Source organism: Topomyia yanbarensis, chromosome 2 (assembly GCF_030247195.1).
Source record: "Topomyia yanbarensis strain Yona2022 chromosome 2, ASM3024719v1, whole genome shotgun sequence".
In the NCBI taxonomy this organism is placed as follows: domain Eukaryota; kingdom Metazoa; phylum Arthropoda; class Insecta; order Diptera; family Culicidae; genus Topomyia; species Topomyia yanbarensis.
This window is the reverse complement of record NC_080671.1, coordinates 173,932,038-173,957,227: the sequence shown is the minus strand read 5'-3', so window position 1 is coordinate 173,957,227 and position 25,190 is coordinate 173,932,038. Positions and strand designations below refer to the sequence as shown.

Here is a 25,190-nt window from a genome sequence, read left to right as displayed (position 1 = left end):
ATTTCTTCAGTTTCATTATATAAAAACAAAATTATATTTAAATGTGTAACCCCCTAGTTTTAATTTTTTAAAAGTTCAAAATGTAAAACAAAGAAAAAACCGCACCTTTAGGCTAACGCAAGCGTGCCTTACCAAATAAACGAATTGAATAAAAAAAGTAAACATACATAAATTATAAGTCAGAGGTGACGTTTATCACACACAAAGAAAAAGATTTTTTTGAAACCATTGGTGGAAGAAAACGTGGTGTCATTGGCAAAGTGTCGTTACTCCCGGGTGTGGGTCACTTTTTGTGGACGGTTCTGGGCAACCCCGAAAAATCACTACGTATGACATTTGTGTATAATCATATTTGTTGTATTCAAGTGTATTTAATTGCATATCAATTGCAATATTTTATTAGTGTAGGTTCGAACGGCGTACAAGCGAGTACGTCGAAAAGCCATCGAAACGAAAATTTCTGCTAATTTGAGGGTCAAACAATTTATAAAGATTCTTAACCCACTCATGTCCAACTTTTTTCTCGTGCATATTGGTTCGTAAATTACTATTTTTTCTTGAAAATGCTGGGTTCAAGAAACACGAAAAACGATTTTTCATAAAGATAGTTGCTTCTCTCACAGTGCTAAAAGCTGCTCAATTTTTACATTCCAATGCTCTATACAATTTTACTGCAATTTTCACAATAGTCCAACTGCGTGGAAAACGTAGTAGAACACAGTCTAAATCGATAGGTTTTATCAATTTTCAATAATATTGCAAAATACTCTGAAATCTGAAATCTGACTAATGGCAATAACTTCAGTTCTAGGGACAATACTTGTAACGAGTACTGCTCAAATGAAAGGTAATAGTCTCATTTATTAACCTTACTTGTTTTTGTGAGCAAATTATGCCTAAACCAAAGTTATAGCTGCTTTGAAAAGTTGTTGTTTACAAACAACACGGGCACGAAGGCGTTAAGCTGTGAACCTGTATTCATTTTATATCATATTTCAGCGTTTTTAGTAAATTTAGTAACAACCGTGGACGAAAATATTGTTGGCCAAAAACATCTCCTTAGAAAATTGCTCATAGTTTGTTTCAAAGTGGATCAGTAAACTATATTCGGTGTATTTGTCACACCATTCGAAAGGTGTATAGGACTTACAGAATATAAAACATCGCATCGAGTTTTATGGAAAAAAACAAAACCCGGCCCTCAAACGGGGACACTCCACTGCTTATTGTTTTCTGAAAGCCAATCAATTGTGTAAAGTTTCAAACTTCTGTGCAAATCCGAACTTAAAACTGGCACCACTGCATCCACCTAGCAAACGACGGTCGTTATTTAACCATTACACTTCATGGGCCGTTCCCGGAGGCGGATATTCGTTGAACCAAACTGTCGCATAATTTTTTTTTACATTTTTTTGCGGCAACATCGTCTTCACCATTATTACCGCCATCCCAAGTCTTCTTCCCGTTAGGGAAAATCGGTTCCGTGAATAAATTTCGGTTTCATTTCAACCACTGATTGGTCGCTTGGTTTCTACTTGTCCGGAAGGACCGGTTTTGAACCTAGCGATTGGACAACGCAACACAGACCACCGCACGGTTGCCGCCCGTCTCATCGTCGTCATCGCTGTTATTATCGTCTTCGAAAAAGGAGAAAGTACCAACCCCACACGTCAAGTGGTTGCACGATACTCACCGGTCTAAAAGGTGGCGGCTGTAGGAATCCTTGCGATAGCACACCTGTTATCAGGAAGCTCACGAGTAGGATCAAACGTCCCATGATGGTTGGCACTGGGAAGCACTATTCACAGAATTGAATGGGATGATTTATCACTCGGGCTGTACACCGAAGATCACGAGCAACACTTGTTTTATCACCGTAAAGGTTTTACTCCTTTAACTTATAGTAAAATTTTCACTTTCTCGTAAGACCTTCTCGGAGGACTCAGCACAATCCAGAATAGCAACTATCCTTCTGGGAAACACTTTTAACAAATTTCCTGCTATTGTGCACCAATTATCACTAGCATATCCTTTTCCCACCAAGTCGTCACAAAAAATCTAAATTCACCCTTATCTTCCTCCACTCCGCCTACAAAAGGCCTCACCAATCGGACGGACCACGGATAACCAACTCACGCACGGGAAATATCTTCTCCCAGCGCAGATGCAGGCCAAAAATCGCCAAATGCACAAAATCCCTCGCAAGCTGGAGCTTGAATTTGTTCGTTACCACTCGTAGCAAAGTTCCCACCAGAACTGATGGCCACGTTCAATAGTGTAATGCTAAAAAGTCTTTCTCTTTCCGATTTTTTTTGTATTCCAAGAGCAACAACGGCGACGATGCAGCGTGTTCAGGTTGGTGCTTTTTTTTGCTCAAGTGTTTCTCTCGCGTCGATGTCTTACCTTTTGCGCCAACAGCTGCAGCGGGGCACCACGTCGGGGATGAGAGTCGCGAATCGGCGAGTGCCACAGTCTACCGTTGTTTGTTGTCTATTTTGCGGTGAATATTCGATACCACAATATTCATTTAAAAAAATTAAAATTTTCATCAAATATCTTGTTTACGAGACTTTGATAAAATTTATCATAGAAAAATATTAAAATTTACATTCCCCTACATGCAAATTGATTACTTACTGAGCCATGGTGGAGAGGGTATTTTCCGCTTCAATTGCCACTGTGGCTGTTTAGAGTTGCAAAGGCACAATCTCTCGCTCTTCGGTCTTTGATGGTCTCACGAATGGGTCTCTGGCAGGCGAAGGTCTACGGCAACTCTAGACACATGTATTCGGAGATCCTAACAACTCCATGGTAGACCGTTCGCGTCGGTGTTATAGTGTATACTTTCAGTTCTGTGTTATGATGCACGGAGTTGTCGTTTTTCTGGTGGTCAACGGTCGCACATCGAAGCATGAGAAAAGTTCAGATCTAGCGGAGTAACGGCTGAGAGTGATACGTTCAACTGCATTTGATGTGTCTGACCACAGTGTGTGCAATAGACTGCCCAGGAAAAAAATGAATTTTGAAAAACTCAATCGGCACACCCCTGAGTCGATTCCTAGTCCGACCAGGAGTACTTAAATTTGAAGTAAATCGGACAAGTCTAGCTACCGGACCAACTTGACTGAAGTTTGTATGGGATTTTTTGACAGTTTACAAGGGACTCGTATAACGTATAACTTTACGTTTACTGCGGTTGAAGGTCAATTGGGGTTAAAGGTCAGCCGGAAAATCAAAACTGATCCCACCATCTCATATGATGATTTGGCGAAAACAGTTACTAGTGTCTTATCACGCTGTACTGTGCGGCGAATCCATCTCCGAGAATATTTAGACAACACAAAGTGGCCAAAACCCGGGTCTGTAAATTTTACGATCAGGTACTGACGAGCCTTTAAGAATGTATCTTGAACGATGATGAGTCCAATGCAAAAGCCGATTTCGAAACCAAAATCCGCGGCTCAAATTGTACAAGGCTCCTGCCGTATTCAAGTTTGTATTCGCAGATGAGCTCGTAAAATAATATAATTTGGCAAGTAAAGAAAAACATGTCTATTAATTCGGAAAAATAGAAAAGGGAAAGCCCGAATAAAGAGATTTTACACTTTAATAAAGTCCATGACGGTCCAGTTACGGTTTGACTAGATCTAGCCAACTGCCGTTACAGCGAGGAGGTACTACGGTACAACGATAATGCAGTCCAGTATATCCCAAAAACGCTAAATCAAATTGTCCAATGTTCCGTAAAATAGGGAAATATTAGCTTATAATAATACTGACTGGAGCAATCATGAAAATTTGTTTCAGTTTTTCTTCGAGAAAAAAAATATTTCTTTCATTCTTATGAACAGTTGCGATTGAAAGAAAGATGCTTCGTTTCTAAGTGATTTGTTGTTCAAAAGTGTTCCATTTTGAATGCGATTGAACCTTTTGTTAATTTGAAAATCCTTGAATAACGTAATAAGCAAACAACAGGATTCTGTTAAACAGTGCATGCCAAGAATGTAGGATATCTCAAAGTTGACTGTTGGCTTGTAATCTTCAAATTTCTTCAAATTTCTGAATCCCAAAATGTCTGCCTTCATGCATTTGTTGTTGTCTTCATTGTCGATGAAATTTATCAAATCAGAAGAACTTAACATATAAATTGATTACTTGATCACTGAACAAATGTTTGTAACCGTCAAAAAGGTAAGCCTAATTGTTAGTCTACCTTCATCTCGCCCAGAACAGAAGATAAAAATCGATCCGCTATAACGAAACGAGTAATTAATTCTAGCTACCGCTTTGTTACGTATCCAATGCACAAACATTATATTAACGTTGCCTTGGTTGGGAAATCAAATGTCACTGCCACTGAAGATAAAACCGTCCCTACTACGGCGTAACACGCGTTCCAACACTAATGTTCTCCTGTAGTAGAGACGGTTTTAGCTTCGTTGGCTGTATACTAGAGGTGAACATAAAGCTTAACTTCACGGAGGTGGTCCATATACAGCTACATCACTTGCGTAATATGATGCTGATAATCTTTAAATGTTTAGTCGAGCTAACAACTCGATGTCAAATACAATCTTGTTCGAATCAAGATTACCTTTCAGATATAAAACGATACTCGGAATAAAGTGATGATATTCTGGGTACCTGGCCATCAAGGAATCGATGGTAACGAAGTGGCCGACGAATTAGCCAGGTGTGGTTCATCAAACATGTTTGTTGGACAAGAACCATTTCTAGGTATATCTACCTGTACCATTAAACTAGAACTCTCGGCATGGGCAAGAGTTCAACTACTAAACGACTGGCGTAACGTAGAAGGCGCTCGACAAGCTAAGAAATTCATCCATGTACATCCAGATACAACGAGAGCCAAAAAACTAATGGATCTAAAACGTAAAGGCTTACGTATAATCACAGGTTCATTTACGGGACATTGTCCTGTCAGGCATCATCTGAAAAACAATGGCAAAAGAGCTCGGAACATATTCTCTGTCTGTGTGCAGTATTATTTCTTCGAAGGGAGCGATACTTCGGAAGGCATCTTATGACGCCTCACGAGATATGGCATACCTGTCCCAAACGGATTCTCAGCTACATTAATGATGTACTACCCGGTTGGGACGACACATATGGACAAACAAACAACTTGCTTCCAACTACATTGGATTCGGGCAATTTGTAACATGTAGAGCAAACAGGGCAGCCACAAAAGATAACCTGAACAGTGGTCGCAGTGTCAAAGTTTCCCATAACAAAAAAAACTTCATAAACAGTTTAGGATAGGGAATACAAAAAGCTCACGCTTGTCCACGGAGAGGAGGATGGACGTATGGGAGTTGTTTACGTGGCTTCCTCGCTACATTTTTTCCTTTATAAGAATGTAAAAATAAATTTGCCATATTATAATCGATTGATTACTTTGGTTTATATTTTTTCATACACGGAACAAAGTACGGTTTCCAAATTTTACTCTCAGGAATACCTAACTGAATCTTCTGTAACTGTGACCAAATCCCACAATTTTTAGGATATGAAAGTTTGTTGTTACTATTACATGAGTCAATTCAAGAATTCATCGGTCACTTCAATTTTGTGTTAGTATAATTATTAGTCTTTAATATACAAATTTCAAAAGTTTGTGATATTGCTAAAAAACGAGAAATTTTCAAAAAAGTCTACAAAAAACTATGGAGTTTTGATTGAATGACTTTCATTAAGGTCTTCAATCCACATCAAACACCTTAAGAAAACCGTATTTTTTCTAAAATGGAAAACAATTTTTGGGAAATAAAAATTTCAAAAAATTACAAAGAAATCGGAGAAGTTCACCTAAGCATGGTTTAGGGGTAGGGGTACAGATATTGTCCACGCTTGTTCATAATGCAATAGGAGGGGATCAAACACGAAAGTTTTTTTTTCGAAGTGATATATGTGACTCCTGCGGTAGCAGACAAAAGGTTAAGTCGCCGAAAAATTCAAAACTTGTTCATATGACTATGCTTTTTTAATAAAAATATTTCACACCTTCCAGTCCCTTGCCAATTAAACGTCGTTACAATACATACACGTTAGCTCACGCTACATTCAAACACGCGATCGAACACGTTTACGTACAAATGCTCGAACCCTGCGCGATGATACACGCGATTGTGAAGTACCAACGCCCGCGCATATCTGAACCGTATAGCGAATATCACATTCAGAACCACGGCCTGCTGCAATTGCAGTTTTTAGTGGGTGACAATTCCCGTCTCGGCTGCAATTGTAGTGAGTGATTTTGACGGGAAGCCAGCTCCAGTAGGACAACTCAAAAAACAGCCATTGATTATGTAAAGGAAGGTTTGTGGAATGATATGGTGTATTTTAAATTCAAATAAACTACCTTTTTATTTAGCGAGCATTAAAGAAACATACGAATTTAATTTCAAACGCATACCGGCGACATATGTTAGAACTTAATCTACTTAACAAAAAAATACCGTTTCAACTTCTTCGTAAAGGTGAAATAAAATAACCCAAACTCTGATTTTGTGAACTGTTTGACAAAATAAAACAAATCTGAAAATGCCGAGCCCGTTTCTTTTTTGTCTCCTAAAGCAGCCTTAATCAAATATGATACTCTTACTTCAATCTTAGGACTTGTTGCTTGATTATTATTCCTCCGAGAGTCGCATATTGTGCGTTATGAAATTCTAGTGGGATCGTTTTGAAGCTTCAGGTAGCTTCCAATCGCATTCGTGACTTCATCAAAATAAACTAAATTATCTGATAGCAACGAAAATAAATTATTTTGTAAATAATCACTATGAACAAGGTGACCAAATTTAGTAGTCGACTAGCGCCTGGCAAAAGCAACAATCCCGATGATTTGCGCGCACCAAGAAATTATGTTAAAGCCAAATGACCTCGATTTCGAATTGCCGAAGAAATCGAATTCCTGAAAATTTAAAATTTGTTTAAAAATACAGGTTTCATAATAGCAAAACTGTCCCCGAAAGAAGGTACCTATATCGGGTTTCCCAAGTAACCTCCTGTTGAAATCATCGGTGCATTCGCTCTCGGAAACGATTCGTTACAGTCAACTGCTCAGACGAATCAGTCGGACTATACTGCGCAGCAGTAAATAGAAACACGAATCACACACTCTCACTCGAACGGGCCGAAGATGCCCTCCAGCGTTGAACAACCAACAGGCAGCAGCAGCGGCAGACAGGACAGGTCCCCGCGGGGATTATCGCCATTCGATTCGTGTGGCGGATTTCTCGGCCTCCGCGGATCGTTCAATTCACCATCATCAACATTCACCGCATGAAAGTGAGAAGAAATGTATTTTAATAGACGCAACATCAATTTACATACGTTCGCCGTGTCGCCCCGTTTGGCTGAGCTTCCACGGAGTACAGCTCGCTCACTGCTGGCTGGCTCAATGTGTGAGTGAATTAGTACGTATTTTGGTTGCTCACAGTATCGCATCGGTGGGGCTGGTTCAAACTACGGACTACCAGACTCACTAACGAAAATCGGATTTAGCTTCGAGGAGGACGATTGAAAGGCCAAATCTGGCGAGAAACCAATGCCGAAAGTTCACAAAAATAGGAAGAAAAGTGAATGTGTTTTGGAGAGCGAGAGAGACATAGAATATACAAGGAACGACATCGGTACAAAAACTCGCGCATCCGATTAATTACATTTGGGAAAATTCATGTAGGCTCGCAAATTGATCGAACACGATCTTCTCGATTTTTGTAAAACGCTGAGTAAAAAGTACACACCGAGAAAAAATGAAGCAATGTTGCTTCGTATTTTTTTGTTTGGTGAGATGATTTGATATTGTTTTAACGTGTAAAATAAAACTTTGAGTCTTCTCTAGGGCATTTTCGATAGGGTTGCAACATTATACAATTAAGGTTCTCGTGTTACCTATCCATACAATACCTTGTTTTTCTTAGCATGTATATAAGTTATTCAAAGCTGTGAATAAAAGAAGACGACTTTCTTAGTTTGACAATTGCAACATGATGAAGTGGCAGCGTCACAAAAATCATTTCATTCGCGGTAGAATTTTCCCGGTGGACCGTAAGAAGGGGTTTAAACTGAGAAAAGAAAAAAAGCTCGAATTTCGAGAGATATCGCTGCTATCAAAAGGATGATTAGGGCTAATTATGTGCGTTCCACAATGACGGAGTAACTTGGGATCAGAGACTTTACTCGACATTGTAAGTAAGTGTTTTCGTGGCTTTAAGAGCAATATGGAACAAAGCCGAATGTGGTATTTCCACAAATAAAACAAAGGCAACTATGAGCTACTACGATACGCACTAAACGTGCTATCTTTACTTTCTACCATACACGAGTGGCGTTCATATGGTTTGGGCCGCTCATATTTCTAGATTCGAGTAAAGTTGATAATAAGTTATGAATGCAAATTAATAAACTTGAATGCGCAAAGATGTCAATAATACTTCTTTGGATTGGTAATAGTATCAATTTGTTCATCATGATCATTGATATTAACGTATAAAACTAGAAAAAAAACTAGAGGGGGTGGTTCAATTTTATTACGATTAGGGGGGATTAATTATGGCTATTTTTAAGTATTAATACTGTTGGACATTTCTCAACGAGATTATATATTGATCAACTAAAACTAGAGGACAGAGGGGCACTTAAGTTTTGCGAAGATATTTAAGGAGGAGAAGGGGGAGGGAGTGTGAAGTCCTACATCTGTGTATCAGAGACAGGGGAGAGAGGGTGGACAAGTCTGACAGGGGAGGGGGTAAGATATCAAACTTTCAGTTTCCGGCATCGGGCATCACCGGTAAGGATTACAGATTCGGACGGATGCATCATGTATTGAGACGCCTGGCGGTCTTCCTCGAGCCGGCAGGGGTTCATCCAGATGATTTCGTAGTACAGCTCAGATGTGGAAGTTGTGCTGTAGGTCTCGTGTTTGTTGTGTCATTCGACAAATATGTTTTGTGTCGTCTTGGAGTCCCATCAAACCATCGTTGGGGTACGGTAAGCGGAAGAGGGCACTTCTGGGAATGATAGGAGAAATGATAGGGGTAGTTAAATCTGGATATTGATGGTTTTTAGGAAGGTGTATATGATTGACATGTAGAGGAGATTGCGGCTTGCCAGTTCATCTCGAACCGGGACATTGGGTGATCTTCCTCGGGCCCAATCGAACATTTGAGATCTGGCAGAACAGTACTCGGCGCATGCCCAGACAATATGTTCGATCTCGTGATAACCGTTGCCACGCAAAATTGTTTTGTTTTATAGGCATATTGCTATTTGTAATTCATAGAGTTTGTAATTCACGATCAAATGAAGTTCTGCTTGAATCCCTGACACGTGCACTTTCCCGATCAGAACGACATAACAGAAAGCTATCAAATTTATATCTCATGTTGATATTTATTACTCACTGTGTTATTTTTGTGATATCCCTATCAGCAAGGCAAACAAACTTATATCAAGATTATATCTCCTGGTGATATCATTGAACTGCTAATATGATTTTAATGTACGCATATAACGATGATGTTATAATTAAATATTCTTTCACAATTATCTTTGAACGCTAACTGTAAACTGTAAAGCGGGCAAATGACCAGTTGGTAAAAGCCCCAATAAACAAATCAATCGATCAACTGTGAATGATTGTTATATTACACCAATGATCGTCTATTTGCTAATACGCTGAAGCCTCATTTTAAACGTATTTATTCAACTTTTTAAAGCAAATTTTCGATTTTTTTTTGATTTCCTTATACTTGCGTTTTCCACTTGGATATTCAAAGTTCCACGATTTTGAGAATAGATAAGTTTTAGATGTAAGTGGTCGGAAAACTTGAAAATAAGGTGTTTAACTTACTTGGTTGCATTTTGATTAAGAGATTACCTATTTTCTAAGACACTCGTCTGACACGCAATTTCGAATATGTGGCTTATGATTTCAATGTTGAAGTCTTTATTCAAAAAGTTTTGGAATCGCAAAGTTATCAACAAGCTATTCCAAAGAATATAATTTTCATATAAAACTTATTTTAAAGAAGATGCAGGAAGTATCAAGCACTCCAGATGAAATAAAGAAACGCGGATTCAAATAAAAAGCATGTTTAAATTATTTGTTATGGTTTAGTAAAATGATTCTATAAACAATTTTCTTTTAATTAATTGTGCATATTGCGAAAACGAATTTTCAGAACTAAAAAACTGTTTGATTTATACTGATTTCCACAATACCGTTATGAATTTTGAGGATCTTCGAGGATCTTCAGTCCGATTTTTCCTATTTATGCGGGTTTTTCATAAACAACCGAAACTTGTTCAGTTTGTGGGTATCTAATTTTGTGCGTTCTCCGAATTACCAAAGCATTGTAATTTTTTTTATTTCAACCCCCGCATAAAAATGTTTGAGTTTGAGATTGTTGTATCTTTTCATTCCACCTAAGACAGTTTGACATTTACGATGATCTGACAATTACTTTGAATGCGCATATGTACTAATGTTACCGTTGTATTCGATGGGTTCGTCGTAAAAAACATCATATTAACAAATTTTTGTAATAATCAAGATACTTGATTCATTTAGTAGAAAGTTATAAAAGGAATAATGCGACCTGTTCAAATTAATATTTGAGAGTATGCTGCATAAAGCTATCAATATTTCAAAATGGCCTAGAAATCTCTGAATAAATATACATCCCAGCTGGTATTATTGTTTGTTGTTACAATTTAAATATGTGTTTTAGATAGTGCTTGAAATAGTTAAAAACATTAATGTAAAAATATTGAATAATTTCCTCCTTAAAACTAAATAAAATTTAGAAAAGAAAATGTATTTTAGAAAACATGAAATATTCTAAAATTCGTCACACCGAAGAATCCTCAAAAATTTCTCGAATTTTATGATTATTTGTTAGAATATTCGCAGTTGATAGATTGAACTATTGTAAAAAAATGTATTTCTGCGAATTTATTAGATGTGAGATAATTGTACTGGTTTGCTTAATCTTCCCCATTTTGAAAATGCCAACAACAAAACCCCAAAAGCGACTTTACTTGAAATCTCAAAATGCAAGCCTTTGATATTTGTTTCTTTAAATCTATTAGGAATCATAAGTAACATTTGTCGTATTCTCCGTAAAATAATGTAGGTAAATTATGCGCTAAATGTTACCATATCGCATCGACATTATTCCTAACAATCGTGTAAATCATGTTAACGTACACGAGAAGCACCGAAGCGCACTATTCAGAATCTAAAAATAGCCCCACTTTCCTAATCTGAAAAGATATTATAAAGCTATTCAGTCTATCGTAATATAGGCAGCTGTAGTAGTGAGCAAAACTGTACGAAAACAAAGCGTATTATACAAGGAAAATAAACAGTCCTTAGGCTTTGGCAAAGTTCAATGTGTGCGTTCTGGAAACATCTTCTGCATCTATAATCGTTTTGCCCTTGACGAATGCGTAGAATATTATGTTAACATTAAACATCGGTCGAAAGCAACGTCGTTGGTTCATGCAGGAAATATCCCCATAAAACTCAGAATACCCAGGTTCAAATCGCTATATCCACTAATAACAATCAGCTTGTCATATATTCATAAAAACAATCAGCCAGCATGTATGCAATCATTTGACAAAACTATAGAAAGCTTTTGCTACATGAAGCTTTTTGCTTCCAAACGAAAAGCGCCTTAATGTATGCTATATTTTTCTATTTTATTCTATTTTTAGATCTGCACGCTAAATTCGTTGATTCTATACAATAGGTAATAAAAGCTATATTGGCCGTGGGAGAACCTAACAAATTTTGTTATAATTCTGATAGAAGCCTATCACAGGTTGTCATATTTTTGGTATATACTAGAAGAATTTCTGTTATGTTTTCTGTTATTTTATCAACTAACGAGACCAAAGTTATAACACAACTTATTATCATAACAAAGTAACTCAATCTGTAATAATTTTGTTATTTCTTTCTGATCGGGTTCGGTACCTATTAGGTCACACCCTGATCAGAATGAAATAACAAGATTATAACAGAATGCAATTTTCGTAACATATTGTGTTATAAATTTGGTCTCGTTAGTAGTTAAAATAACAGAAAATTATAACAAGTAACAACGGGAGATATAGTTTTGAAATATTCTTGTTATGTGTTTCTGATCGGGACACCAAACCGAGTGCGATTATCGTGGTTTATATCTCATGTATCTAGTACGGTGAAATTTATCTAGTACGGTGAAAGGATTAGAGCTAAAGAAAAGAACTTCAACAAATCTAATGATAGTTCAAAAAAATTGTAAACCTTGAGAAAAATAATTGTTTTCATTTTTTGTCACATTGTGTACATCAAAAAATGATATTATACATCATTGCTAGTTTTCTTGAGTAGCAAAGTCCCCCAATCCACAAACGAAGTGTGGGTGCTATACAACGTCTTATGCGACTTTTAGTAATTGCAAAAAACTTTGCTTACCAAAACAACCTTACAAAATCAATGATGTACGGCAAATCCTTTGCCAGTCGTAACCGACCCTACTTTATTATTCCCATTTTTTGGCCAAGGCCTTCTCAATCCTCAGAAAAGGCCACGTAACTATGAAGGCCAGATTATCACATGTTAAATCTGTCAGCACACTGCTAACTACGAATTACAATTTGGGAAAGCAGTTTAGTGAAACGTGACGCAATGATATTCGTATTCTTTAAATATTTCAATTACCATTACAATATAATCCATTTAAAAAAAAAACTTCTGCTAGAACATTTTAATCGGGGCCCTTCAATTCAATAATGCCCAGAACCTCCAAGACGACTCTGTATGTAGTGACAATCAAGCCCCGATCGAAATCTATTAAATTTATTTATTTATTTATTGTCGTGAAACAAGAGTAGACTGTTTTGTTACAACGATTGAATATAGTATACACTTAAAACATAAAATACTAATAACTAAACTAAACAATATCTGTTTTACATTGCACTTGGATGTTTTTATTAGCGAATAGAATTGAAATATTTTTTTTTAATTTGCTTTTTGTCATTATTAAATCAATAGCTTCGCAGTGCTTGTTGTAAGTTACCATCATCTGATTTAATTGTCCAAACTTGGCATAATTTGTAATTGCTTGTTATAAATGTATTTCGCTTTCGTAACTGCTGGGAAGGTATATAAAAATTAAGTTTAGATAGAAGTTCGACTGAATCAATACGACACGAAATGATATCGTTTACAAATGAGATCATTGAAAATTCTCGGCGCTCTTTTAGTGTTTGGATGTTAATGAGCATACAGCAACCTTTATAAGATGGGAGAGGAGATCGTGTCCAACCTATTTTGCGAAGTGCAAACAAATAAAAATTGCCTTTGTACGGATTCTATTATTTCTTCATGTGTAGTTGAGAAAGGTGACCAAACTATGCTACAATATTCCAGTATTGACCTTACATACGAGATGTATAATGTTTTAATTGTATATGGATCATTAAAATTGTAACTAAACGCTTTATAAATCCAAGCGTGTTATTTGCTCTATTGATGATTGTGTTGTAATGGTCAATGAATGTTAATTTTGAATCTAGAAACTCCCAAATTTTTAACTCTTTCACATGTCAGGTGCATTTCGTTTCCTACTAAAAGTTATTGCATTACCTTTTTGTACGTTTAGTTGCAGAAGGCTTACACTGTAGATAAAACATATGCATTTCTTCCTGTAATATCTTTATGTCTTGTTCGTTCCTAATTTCTAAAAAGAGTTTCATGTCGTCGGTAAGAATTTTTATGTTTTTGAGAAAGAATAAAATGTCGTTTACGAATAAAATCAACAAAAGAGGGCCTAGATGGTAGCCTTGAGGAACTCCTGATGTGACTTGAATAGGATTCGATTTCTTCCATTTGAATCTAACTATTTGTTGACGGTTAGTTAAATATGATTCGAGTCATTTGAAAAGACCTGGTTCAATTCTTAATTTTCCAGTTCTCCCTTGCAATCAATGAGTAGTTGACGAATTCTAGTAAATTTGTATTAGTTGAACGTCCTTTGAAGAACCCATGCTGCATGTTAGTAATTCTGTTTTAGATTTGATTGAATAGTTTTTCGTTAAAGATTTCTTCAAACATGATATAATGGCCATTCCACGGTACATATGTCAGATTTTTTGCCACTTTTAAAAATGGGTACCAGGTACGAACTTTTCCATAAAATGGGGAAAATGCCAGATTCTAGCGACATGTTACAAAGCCAAAACAGAGGCTATGAGTTCCAATACTAAGTTCTTCATTTATACGGGTGGAATCCTGTCAGGTCCAGAACGCTTGAAGGCATCTAATTTGTTTAGAGCCTTCATAATATCTTGTACACTGACATGTTTAACGCTAATGTCTGTAGTGAATTTTGGGAAGAAACCGAAATATTCGCGATCACGATCTTCTTCAGAAAATGTGATATAAATGTCTTGAAAGAAGGTTGCGAAAAGATTGCAGATTTGTTCCGAGTTGACACCGACATTTTCTTTAAGTTTCACTTTTGAAGGGAAGTTTTACATTTCTTACAAAAGAAATGTATAGGATTCGCTCAAACTTTGACAACTTTTTCCGAGGCCCGGAGGGCCGAGTCTCATATACCAATCGACTCAGCTCGACAAATTGAGACAATGTCTGTATGTGTGTGTGTGTGTGTGTATGTGTGTATGTATGTATGTACAAAATGTCATGTAATTATCTCAGCAATGGCTGAACCGATCTTAATGAAATTAGTTTCAAATGAAAGGCCTAACGTTGCCATTTGACACTATTATTTTTGATTTTCGATATGTTATTTACTTTCTGAGATATGGGCGATTTTGTCAAAACACGCCAGGTTTTTTGCAAATAACTTTCGAACAATACAATACTGTCCCACAAACTGCACATAATTAGAAAGTTTGTAAAAATACCTTTCTTACAAGCTATAGATTGTCTAAATCCGTGCACGAGCGGCGGAAATATTAGACATTTTGTCTTTTTAGTCCTCGCTTACCAATTTCCACTAATTAAAAATGAGATTGTTTCATACAGAGCATTGCTTTACTGGTGTTTTAGGGGCAAAACTAAACCGATTTTGAATATCGGGGTATGAAAACACATCTACGTGATTCAAGGAATTCGATGTTGAGAACATTTTGTGAATTACCTTTATAATAAATGAACTTTTTTTTTCAAAAATCAATATATAAGTTCACTTCAAAGACAAAATAATGTGTTGATATAGAAACAGTGAGTTCTAGTATTTATTCCTTGGATTAGGCATTGCGTTCAATCATGAGGTAAATGTTGGATGGTATATCAATACACAGATCAACAAGTAATTCACCTAGTAGTGATATAAAAGATTTCTAATATAATTATACTTGTGGCGTCACCGAAAGCAACTGTATGTTTGAAGCCCATAAATCTAGCGAAAATTTAGGTCTTTTGCAAGATTTAGGTTATACTAGTTATGGCGCAAAAATTACTACTTACATTATTTATGATAAGAATGTAAGAATCAATATATCATAATAATATACCTATAAAAATAATGTCACTGCATTAACCATCATTAGCCATTCCTCACACGCCCCCCCCGCCACCCCATCACTCTCTCTCACTCTCTCTCTCTCTCTCTCTCTCTCTCTATCTCTCTCTCTCTCTCTCTCTCTCTCTCTCTCTCTCTCTTTCTCTCTCTGTTTCTCTTCTATCGCATCTATCTAGCTATTTCTGTATGCATTCTAAGTTGTGTGATAAGATCTTCTGCCAATCTGAAATATTTATTAATTGTAATTGCGAAGGTTTGAGAAAACAAAACTATTTTTTGTCTGCTGCTACATCAACTCAACTTTAATTCAATTGTATTCAAAGCCTGTATCTACACTATAATTAAGGAAATTCATGGCTATATCAGAAAAATATTTGGCTTAACTGGGTAATATGAAAGTTTGACGATGGAAATTTTCAAAAGAGACATTCCACGTGCGATATTTAAACTATTCGTATCTATATTGAATTTTGAATGAAATATATGCTCAAAAACTGAAAGCTGAAGCCAGCAGGATTGGAATTGCCATCAACGTTTCGAAGACAAAATACATGAGAGGAAGAGGTTCTAGAGACGACAATGTGAACCTCCCACCCGAGTTCGGATTGACGGTGACGAAATCGAGATGGTCGACGAATTCATGTATTTGGGTTCACTGGCAACCGACGACAATGATAACAGCAGAGAAATTCAGAGACGGATCTTAGTGGGAAATCGTGCCTACTTTGGACTCTAGAGGACACTCCGGTCGAACAAAATTCGCCGCCGCACGAAGTTGATTATCTTCAAGACGGTGGTCCTCTACGGCCACGAGACCTGGACTATGCTCGTGGAGGACCAACGCGCCCTTGGAGTTTTCGAACGAAAGGTGTTGCGTACCATCTATGGTGGCGTGCAGATGGAAGACGGAACGTTGCGCAGGCGAATGAACCATGAGTTGTATCAGCTGCACATTCGTTGTATTGATACGAACTTTCATGAAAAATAACGGATCAAAGACCAAAAATATCCACAAATTAGATCCAGGAAAAGAAGGCTCCCAAAGCACCCACTCTCGATGGGGGATGCAACTACAATGTTACAACTTATCGTCGTCCATATTTGGATATACTGAGTAGTTTGATTCATTTGATTCATTTGATTCATTTGATTCATTTGATTGATTTGATTTATTTGATTGATTTGATTGATTTCATTCATTTGATTCATCTGATTCATCTGATTCATCTGATTCGTTTGATTAATTTGATTAATTTGATTAATTTGATTAACTTGATTAATTTGATTCATTTCATTCATTTAATTCATTTGATTCATTTGATCCATTTGATTCATTTGATTCATTTGATTCATTTGATTCATTTGATTCATTTGATTCATTTGATTCATTTGATTCATTTGATTCATTTGATTCATTTGATTCATTTGATTCATTTGATTCATTTGATTCATTTGATTCATTTGATTCATTTGATTCATTTGATTCATTTGATTCATTTGATTCATTTGATTCATTTGATTCATTTGATTCATTTGATTCATTTGATTCATTTGATTCATTTGATTAATTTGATTAATTTGATTAATTTGATTAATTTGATTCATTTGATTGATTTGATTTATTTGATTGATTTGATTGATTTGATTCATTTGATTCATCTGATTCATCTGATTCGTTTGATTAATTTGATTAATTTGATTCATTTAATTCATTTGATTCATTTGATTCATTTGATTCATTTGATTCATTTGATCCATTTGATCCATTTGATTCATTTGATTCATTTGATTCATTTGATTCATTTGATTCATTTGATTCATTTGATTCATTTGATTCATTTGATTCATTTGATTCATTTGATTCATTTCATTCATTTGATTCATTTGATTCATTTGATTCATTTGATTCATTTGATTCATTTGATTCATTTAATTCATTTGATTCATTTGATTCATTTGATTCATTTGATTCATTTGATTCATTTGATTCATTTGATTCATTTGATTCATTTGATTCATTTGATTTATCTGATTCATTTTATTCCTATCTTTAATTTTATGCATTTCATGTTCAGTCATTCGTTTTATTTCATTCAATTTGTTAGTATGAGTCAATTTATTCTATTAATCTTATAACTATTTCTAAATATAATCTTAATTTTTATGTGCCTACTTCTCGTGAGTTCTGCAAACTAATCCAATAGTGAAATGTGTAAGAAATGTCTCATCTCACTGCTAGGTGGATTAAATCGGTTTTTCGATTTTAAATTATTTTTAACATAATTAAAGAATTTTTTTGGGCAAGATTTTATTTGAAGTTCTTTTTTTGTAGTTATACAAAAGATATATCAATGGATAGTTCTAGTTGATCGCGAATGTCGAAATAGTTAAATAAGTTCCTTTCATTTCTGATTTTTTATACTTTTATGGGCCTATTTTCGCGATTTTTTGAATTTTTAATTTTCTTGTTATACCAAACTTGTTCAACTATTATATCAAACAATTTTGTGTAAAAGACGTCTACTGAATTTTCAATACTTGCTTCATTTCTAAACAACGCATGCCAATCTATACTGCTTAGTCTTTGTTTCATGTTGTCAAAATTTGCCAATTGAAATTGAAAGGCCTCTTCGTACTCGCAATCATCGGGTCTTTTGTTATCATGTACAAATACAGAAAACTCAATTGCTGTATAAAACGCTTCATTTTTCCATAGTGGAGTTGCTATTAAAACTCCCCCTTCCGACTTCTTTTCACACATATGAATGTCTCGGTCAGCTCTAAACACATTGTAGCTGTTTCCAAAAACTTCTTCACTTCTAACACTTTTATCCCAACTAGTTTCTGTAGCCAAAATAATTGTATACGTGCTGCTTTAAATTTTGTTGTGAATTTCATTCATTTTGAATGCACTTTTCATTCTATTAAAGTTTTGACAGTAAATTAAAATTTCTTCTGACGACTCTACTTGAGGAGTCGAGATTACCTCTTTTTGTTGTCGTTCAAATGGCGTCGAATCTTGGCAAACTGCGGTGTCCTCGTCGTTTTCTTTTTCTAGGGAATGCGCCAATGTCGTCGAAAACACGAATGTTGAGAATGGCACGCCTTACACAAAACTGTTGACGAGCGCGCTGATGTTGGGTGCATTTGCGGCGTCGACCGAGGTAAATTATCCACTGGATAGGGATTCAATGTCGGTCCTCTTTGAAACTGAATTGTTGGCCTATAGTTCGATTAAAGTACACACACGAAAGCTGAATTAATAAAAAAAAACTAAATGAAATATTGCGCGCGGCACCTGGAGCGAATGATAAACGCGTGCGAACTTGACGAGGACTTGTTGTTATTCAGTATGGTACGTAATCAAGGCCAAGGCTTGTTCTAAACGCCACTCAAGAACAGCAAGCCCCAGAAAACATTGACCTGTATCAGAAAAACATTAGTACTTGTCGTGCGTTCTGGAAGTACATGAAAAGCGAAATTGCGGCAAATGGAAACTAAAATCAATCAATCCAAGCTAAAACGAGTAAAATTTTTAATTTGGCTCGAGATCTCAAAATACGTAAATCATCTAGTTCCCCGGGCCCTCGTGAACCCCAGGAGGTAACATCGAAATTTACTATGAAAGATGCTTGGGATCGCTTGCGGACGTATGTGATTCGGGACTCCACGAATCGGATGAGCAATCGATATCCCAAAATCGATTTTTCAGCGGAAGGACACCCGCCAGCACTTCCAAACTCATCGTATGAGTCGAGTGCATGCAACCCAAAGCAGTACGCAAACAACAATATTGGGTTCGCTCTAATTTGATGAAATTATGTTCGCAACGGAGTGGAAACAGAAACTCCTGTACTTCAGCACTGAAAATAGCGTTGTTTGGTACTGCTTGATCAGGTCTCGTGGGTGCCCTAGTAACAATTAAGGTTTTATGGTACTCTTGGAGCTTTCCTTAAAACTTAGATTGCACTTGTAGTGTGCTATGAAACTAGAAATGCTACTTGGGTGGACACCCCACCATGTTCCAGTTATTGTACGGAGAAAGTTAATCCTTTGTTGGCGCTTCTGTTTCAGATACCTAATGTGACATCCCCAGGTTCCTTTGGAGTCGTACCATATCCCGAGATATTTGAAAGTTGAAACCTGACCAATGGTTTGATCCATTAATTGAAGTTGTAGTTGCGCTGGTTCAAGCTTCCTTGAAAATATGACTAGCTCAGTTGTCTCCGTGGAGACCTCGATACCCAGCTGTAGGGCCCAAACAGACAAATTGTCCAAGGTATCTTGCAGTGGTCTTTGCAAACCGACGGCTTTGGGACCTGTAACAGAGATCACACCGTCATCTGCAAGCTGCCTTATCGTGCTGGAACTGACAAGACATTCGTCAATGTCATTCACGTAAAAGTTGTAGAGAAGGGTGCTTAGACATGAGCCCCGGGGAAGACCGATGTAACTAATTTGTGATGTCGGCAAATCATCATGCAAAAATACACGTGTTTTCAGGTAGCAAGCCTAGTAAAAAGTTGCTTAGAGTCGGTGAAGGACCAGTGCAGTTTCTGAGAGAGATTTTTGATAGAAACCGAATCAAAAGCCCCCTTTATATCAAGGAAAATTGATGCCATCTGCTCTTTGCTAGCATAAGTCATTTGAATTTCTGTTGAGAGCAACTCAAGACAATCGTTCATTCTTTTGCCTTTGCGGAAACCATATTGTGTATCTGATAGTAAGCCATTTGCTTCAACTCAATTTTCGAGACCAAGCAAGATCATTTTCTCGAACAACTTTCGGATACAGGACAGCATTGCAATCGGTCGATACGCGTTGTGGTCGGAGGCTGATTTTTCTGGTTTTTGGATGGCGATGACCTTCACTTGCCTCCAGTCATGAGGAACAATATTACCCTCAAGAAACTTATAAAAGAAATTTAACAAGTTAAATTTGATTTTGTCTGGCCCTGGGGCTTTATTGTTACATGACAAGTGAGCAAGTGAGAACTCCACCATCGAAAACGGTGTTTCGTTCGCGTTAACGTGAGGGGTCGCGGCGCGTTAACGTGAGGGTCTTCTGTTCTGGGGCGGAATCCGGACAAGCCTTCTTGGCAAAATCGAATATCCAACGGTTTGAATATTACAAGCTCTCGTTAGTGCTGTTTCGGTTTCGCAAGCGCCGGGCCATGCCCCAAAGAGTGCTCATCGATGTTTCTCTCATTATCCCGTCAACGAACCAGCGTCAGTAGCTACTTTTTTGGCTTTCATCAAACCCTTCATACGCCTTTCTGCCATCGCGTACTGTCAGTAGATGGCTGGTAGCCCGTCGTCCCCGATGTCTGAGCACTCTTTGTCCCACCATGGGTTGGGAGGGCGCCCGCGATAGTTCGTGTCTGGTAGGCGTTTAGTCTGTGCTTGAATCGCGGTATCGAGAATTAAACCAGTCAGGAACCCGTACTCTGCCTCCGGAGGAAGCTCTTTTGTCGACTCTACTTTTACGTATAGCTCTTCCAATCAATATTTCGTGTGAGGTCATACGAAACATTGATTGCATTCGGTGGCCCTGAGACGTTAGCATTATTAATAACGATTGGCAGATGGTCGCCGCCGTGGGGATCACCTTTCACATGCAATCTAACTGCAGCGATGTCGAGCAGAGGGACAGGTCTAAGGCGCTCGGACTTGCTGTAGGGGTAGGAGTCCGAGTCATTTCACACGTGTTCAAAATGGTCATATTGAAGTTGTCGCAAAGCTCATGGAGTGAGGTAGATCGATTATCGTCATGAAGGCAACCCCATGCCGTACCATGGGAGTTGGAGTCACATAAAACTAGCCTCAGCGCGGGAGTTCCGCAATATTGCCAAGCCGTCAGTGGCTAACTGAGGCTCTAGGGGGGATATAGGTGGAAGCAATGAAAAGGTCATGCCTTTAATTCTGGTCGATTCGATTGAAAGAATAGAAATTTGATCTCCAAAAATGCTCCTCCGTGAGAGTCTTTTCGATCTAAGCGAATAATATTAAAATCGTAGAAGTGCAGGTCTATTTCTGAAGTACGCATTACAAGTTATTTAGTAAAATTTAAAGGAATCGATTTTTGGGATAACGCTTCTGCCATTCCTCTGTGGAACAGTGATTAAATCCGTGACCTAGTTTGATGAATTAGCCATCGAAGGATACACTCGCTGAAAGGTGGAGCCATTTCGCAGTGAACTGCATCAAAAATGTTTTTATTGCGGGAGAAAGCTTATCAAGATGCTTTTAAGAGGTTGCTTCGGTTTTGCACTAATTCTTCCTTGAGTAGTTATTTTAGGAGGGCCATGAAGAGACCCCTTCTGGCCTTTACGACGAAGCTTGTTCCTCTTTTTTTCTATTGCTTCTAGGCACATCCTCCTGGGGTTCATTACAGTCGCCTTCATCAGTAGAAAAGCTGGTATAGATGTTCGTAGAGGCCGGTGGCGTAGTTGTCTTAAGTATTTCTGCAAAAGATCGCTTAGAGCACAATATTTTGATTATTAACGATTTTTTACAGGAGGCCAAAGTGGAAAAATCATGCGAAAAAACTTTATTTTCAAGTGGCCGCCATTTTGTTTCTATATCGAATTTTTTCATGTTTTTAGGTTGGGCGAGCTAAGGAATGTAATCTTCAAGATCGTTTTAGTTTGTTGCTTGTAGACGACGAATTGCGACCACAATACAGGTCGGGAGGTCGGTTTTCTAAACACCTTTTACTGTAAGCGCCATTTTTGACACCTTACACTTGAAAATTTTTATTTTATACATGAAACCTTAATAAACATTTTGCAGAATATCGCACATGTGTAAGTCATTTTACTTCTTCAGAAAAATTATCAAACATTAGGTACATTTTGCACAATTATATAAGAGGACCCCCTTAAGGTGATTCGTATGACGCTGGATGGGTCAAACTCAAGCGTCAAATAGCCTGGCTCGTTTGTGACGTTAGATGGACCATCACTGGATCTCACATGCTTTTTGGCTTCGCGGACGAGATAAACATTATTGGCAGTGGCAGTGGAAGAGGTATTTTCGGACTGACTATAAACTCTGACAAGACAATGTACATAGTAGCTGATAGAGAGTGAGACAGTCTCTACGGTGTTGGTTCAAATGTGTTTTGGGAATGCAAATAAGCATTTTTATGATACAAAATTGGCTCTTTACAAATCACTGATACTCCTAGTAGCTCTATACGGGCTTGAGGTATAGGCGTTGAAGGAAGCAGACTATCTAGTGCTCGATGTGTTTGAGAGGCGAATGCTGCATTCAATACTCAGAAAAACAGTAGGGAGCATAGTAGAACTCCGAGCTGGATTTACTGGGTTACGTATATTAGTAATTTGAAATCAGAAGGAATATTTTTGGCAAATTTCTACTGGCTCAAATTATACAACCGATTCCGATTCGGAGTCGGTTGTTTTATTAAAACCGGAATTCTGTATCGAATTCCGAATGATTTTGGCTGGGATTTTTCAGATATTTTCTCGCTCTATCATTTAAGATTTATTGGGAAAGTGCAGTTAGATCAACAAAGGCGATTTGAAATGAAATCATGAGCAGGATGCTTCGAAAAATGTTGAACTTTTTTAGTACCGAGGGTTTAGTGTATGAGTTTTACAAATCGGTTGTTTATATGTAGAAAACTAATTTTTCTATTTGGCAGGTGTATATGTGAACAATCATACGTTGCTGCAAACACGTTACTAATGAGAGGAAACCGATTGACAAAACGAATGCGTTTTTACAACGTCTGCGGTCGAGGTTGTCAGGTGGGACGTACTCTATGGTGCTGCTGGAGGCTGTGACGAATACCGACAGCCAAAAATCATTCTATAGGGTGGATGTACCAATAGTCGCATACTTAAGGAAAACTTTTGATAAAAAATCGATGAATAGACCTATGGGCAATGTTAATACATTAAACGAAAGCTTTCAGTTCCTACTTTATAGGAAAAATATCGCTAATTTCTGTTCCTATTGTTGCAAATCCCATTGCTTTCTTATAGGACTTGCAACTATAGGTACACTATATCAACTAAAGGTGCAAGGGAGCTTAAAATTCTAAGAAAGTCATTTTTTTCAATAGTTATTTGAGCAAATTTCAAGGATAACAGTTTTGTTGTCGCATAATTTTAGTGCGATGAATCGATAAAAAAATATTTGTTGATGGTTGGTACCTTAATTAGGCGTATAACCCACTACTGCAACTATTGGTACACCTCAACTATAGGAGCATCCACCCTATTTCAAAAACTCGGCGCTGGTTATGCTATCGGTTGGATACATTTTCAGTAAAAAAAAGGCTGGTGCAGCTTGATAACCTGGAATTTATTCCGCGGTGCAATCGTTTTTAGCACCATCAATCAAAATGAATTTCACGACATTTGGAAGAAAAAAGTTTGATTGCTATGCAAGTATACAGGAAATGATTTGTTTGATTTATTCCGCAAGCACACTTGATTGAACTCATACATCGATTGCAAATTGTACCTATTAGCAATCGCTTTCATCGCTTTAAAAGGACATCCCGCCATCGTCAGTGGCTTAATTATTCCGTAATTATCGGTTGTACAATTTTATCACTTTTCCATACCTATAATTATCGAATCGGTAGAACAACTTGCACTTTCCTAACGCGGATGAAAGTGGAAAAATTTATTCAAACGGACAGTCGAACATCTCCGCCTATTTGTTTTTGATTTTGTTTGAAATGCTTTTGCGTGGATGTTCACCACTACGAGATCTGTGTAGCAATTAGAGCAAAAGAGATATTCCCGACAGCAGCGAAAAAAAAGTATGCATACATGTTGAGCGGCGGCGAACATCCTGACTGCCCTCGGTACTGGCACCGTTTTATGGTCGCCTTACGCACAGAGAGGAATTTAAAATGCATTGTGGCTTTCAGCTGATAACGTCCATCCAACCAACGGCAACTGCAGGCTAATCTTTACACACTTGAACACCTGCAATTGGCGGAGAGGAGCAACGAAACACACCGACTGGCATGTGTCTGTGGAAGATCACAATCTTTAGGATGCTTTTGTGCTAAGGTTAACCACTGAGAGCTGCTAGCGGAAAGTTTGCGTTTTGCCATAATTTTGATGTAAATTTTCGTGTGCTTTAGTATGTGGTTTAGCTTCATTATTGGAGATGCTAATTATGGAAAAAATGAATGTCGGTGCTTCCTATCTCAACACTTGAGCACTACAAGCCATAACCGGCTGGGAAAGGAAACTGAAGTCGCGGTGAAATGCAAAGTAGCTCACGGCTGATCGTCCGAAAAGAGGATTTCCAATGCGAGCGGATAGTGTAAATGCTAGTTTTGAAAAGTTGATTGTTAAATTAGGGCCTGAATTATGCTGCCGCTTTCATGCTGTCGATTTTCATGGACATTGGTAATTTGATAGCTATATAGAACACGTCTCCAAGTTTCAATTAGAGTCGAAGCATCTGGTAGGATTAATTGATGTCAGTGAATTACTAAAAGATATTACAGTATTTAAACCTATTTTAGATGTGGCTTATTTCAAGACTAACTTAAATTTCTGTATCTTTCTTTCAAACTTGAATTTTCTCGTAGTAGAAGTTTAACTCAAGACGATTTTAGACT

General features: G+C 37.3%; 1 protein-coding gene across 1 annotated transcript in view; it reads right to left on the bottom strand.

The window, feature by feature from the left end:
* LOC131682162 (putative uncharacterized protein DDB_G0271606) overlaps nucleotides 1-2,218 on the bottom strand; it is a 213,453-nt gene extending 211,235 nt beyond the window's left edge. Inside the window, exon 1 of the mRNA XM_058963420.1 lies at nucleotides 1,694-2,218. Within this exon, the coding sequence (XP_058819403.1) occupies nucleotides 1,694-1,777 (84 nt within the window). The 5' untranslated portion in view covers nucleotides 1,778-2,218. The remainder of the gene's footprint in view (nucleotides 1-1,693) is intronic.
* Between the last annotated feature and the right edge of the window lie 22,972 nt (nucleotides 2,219-25,190).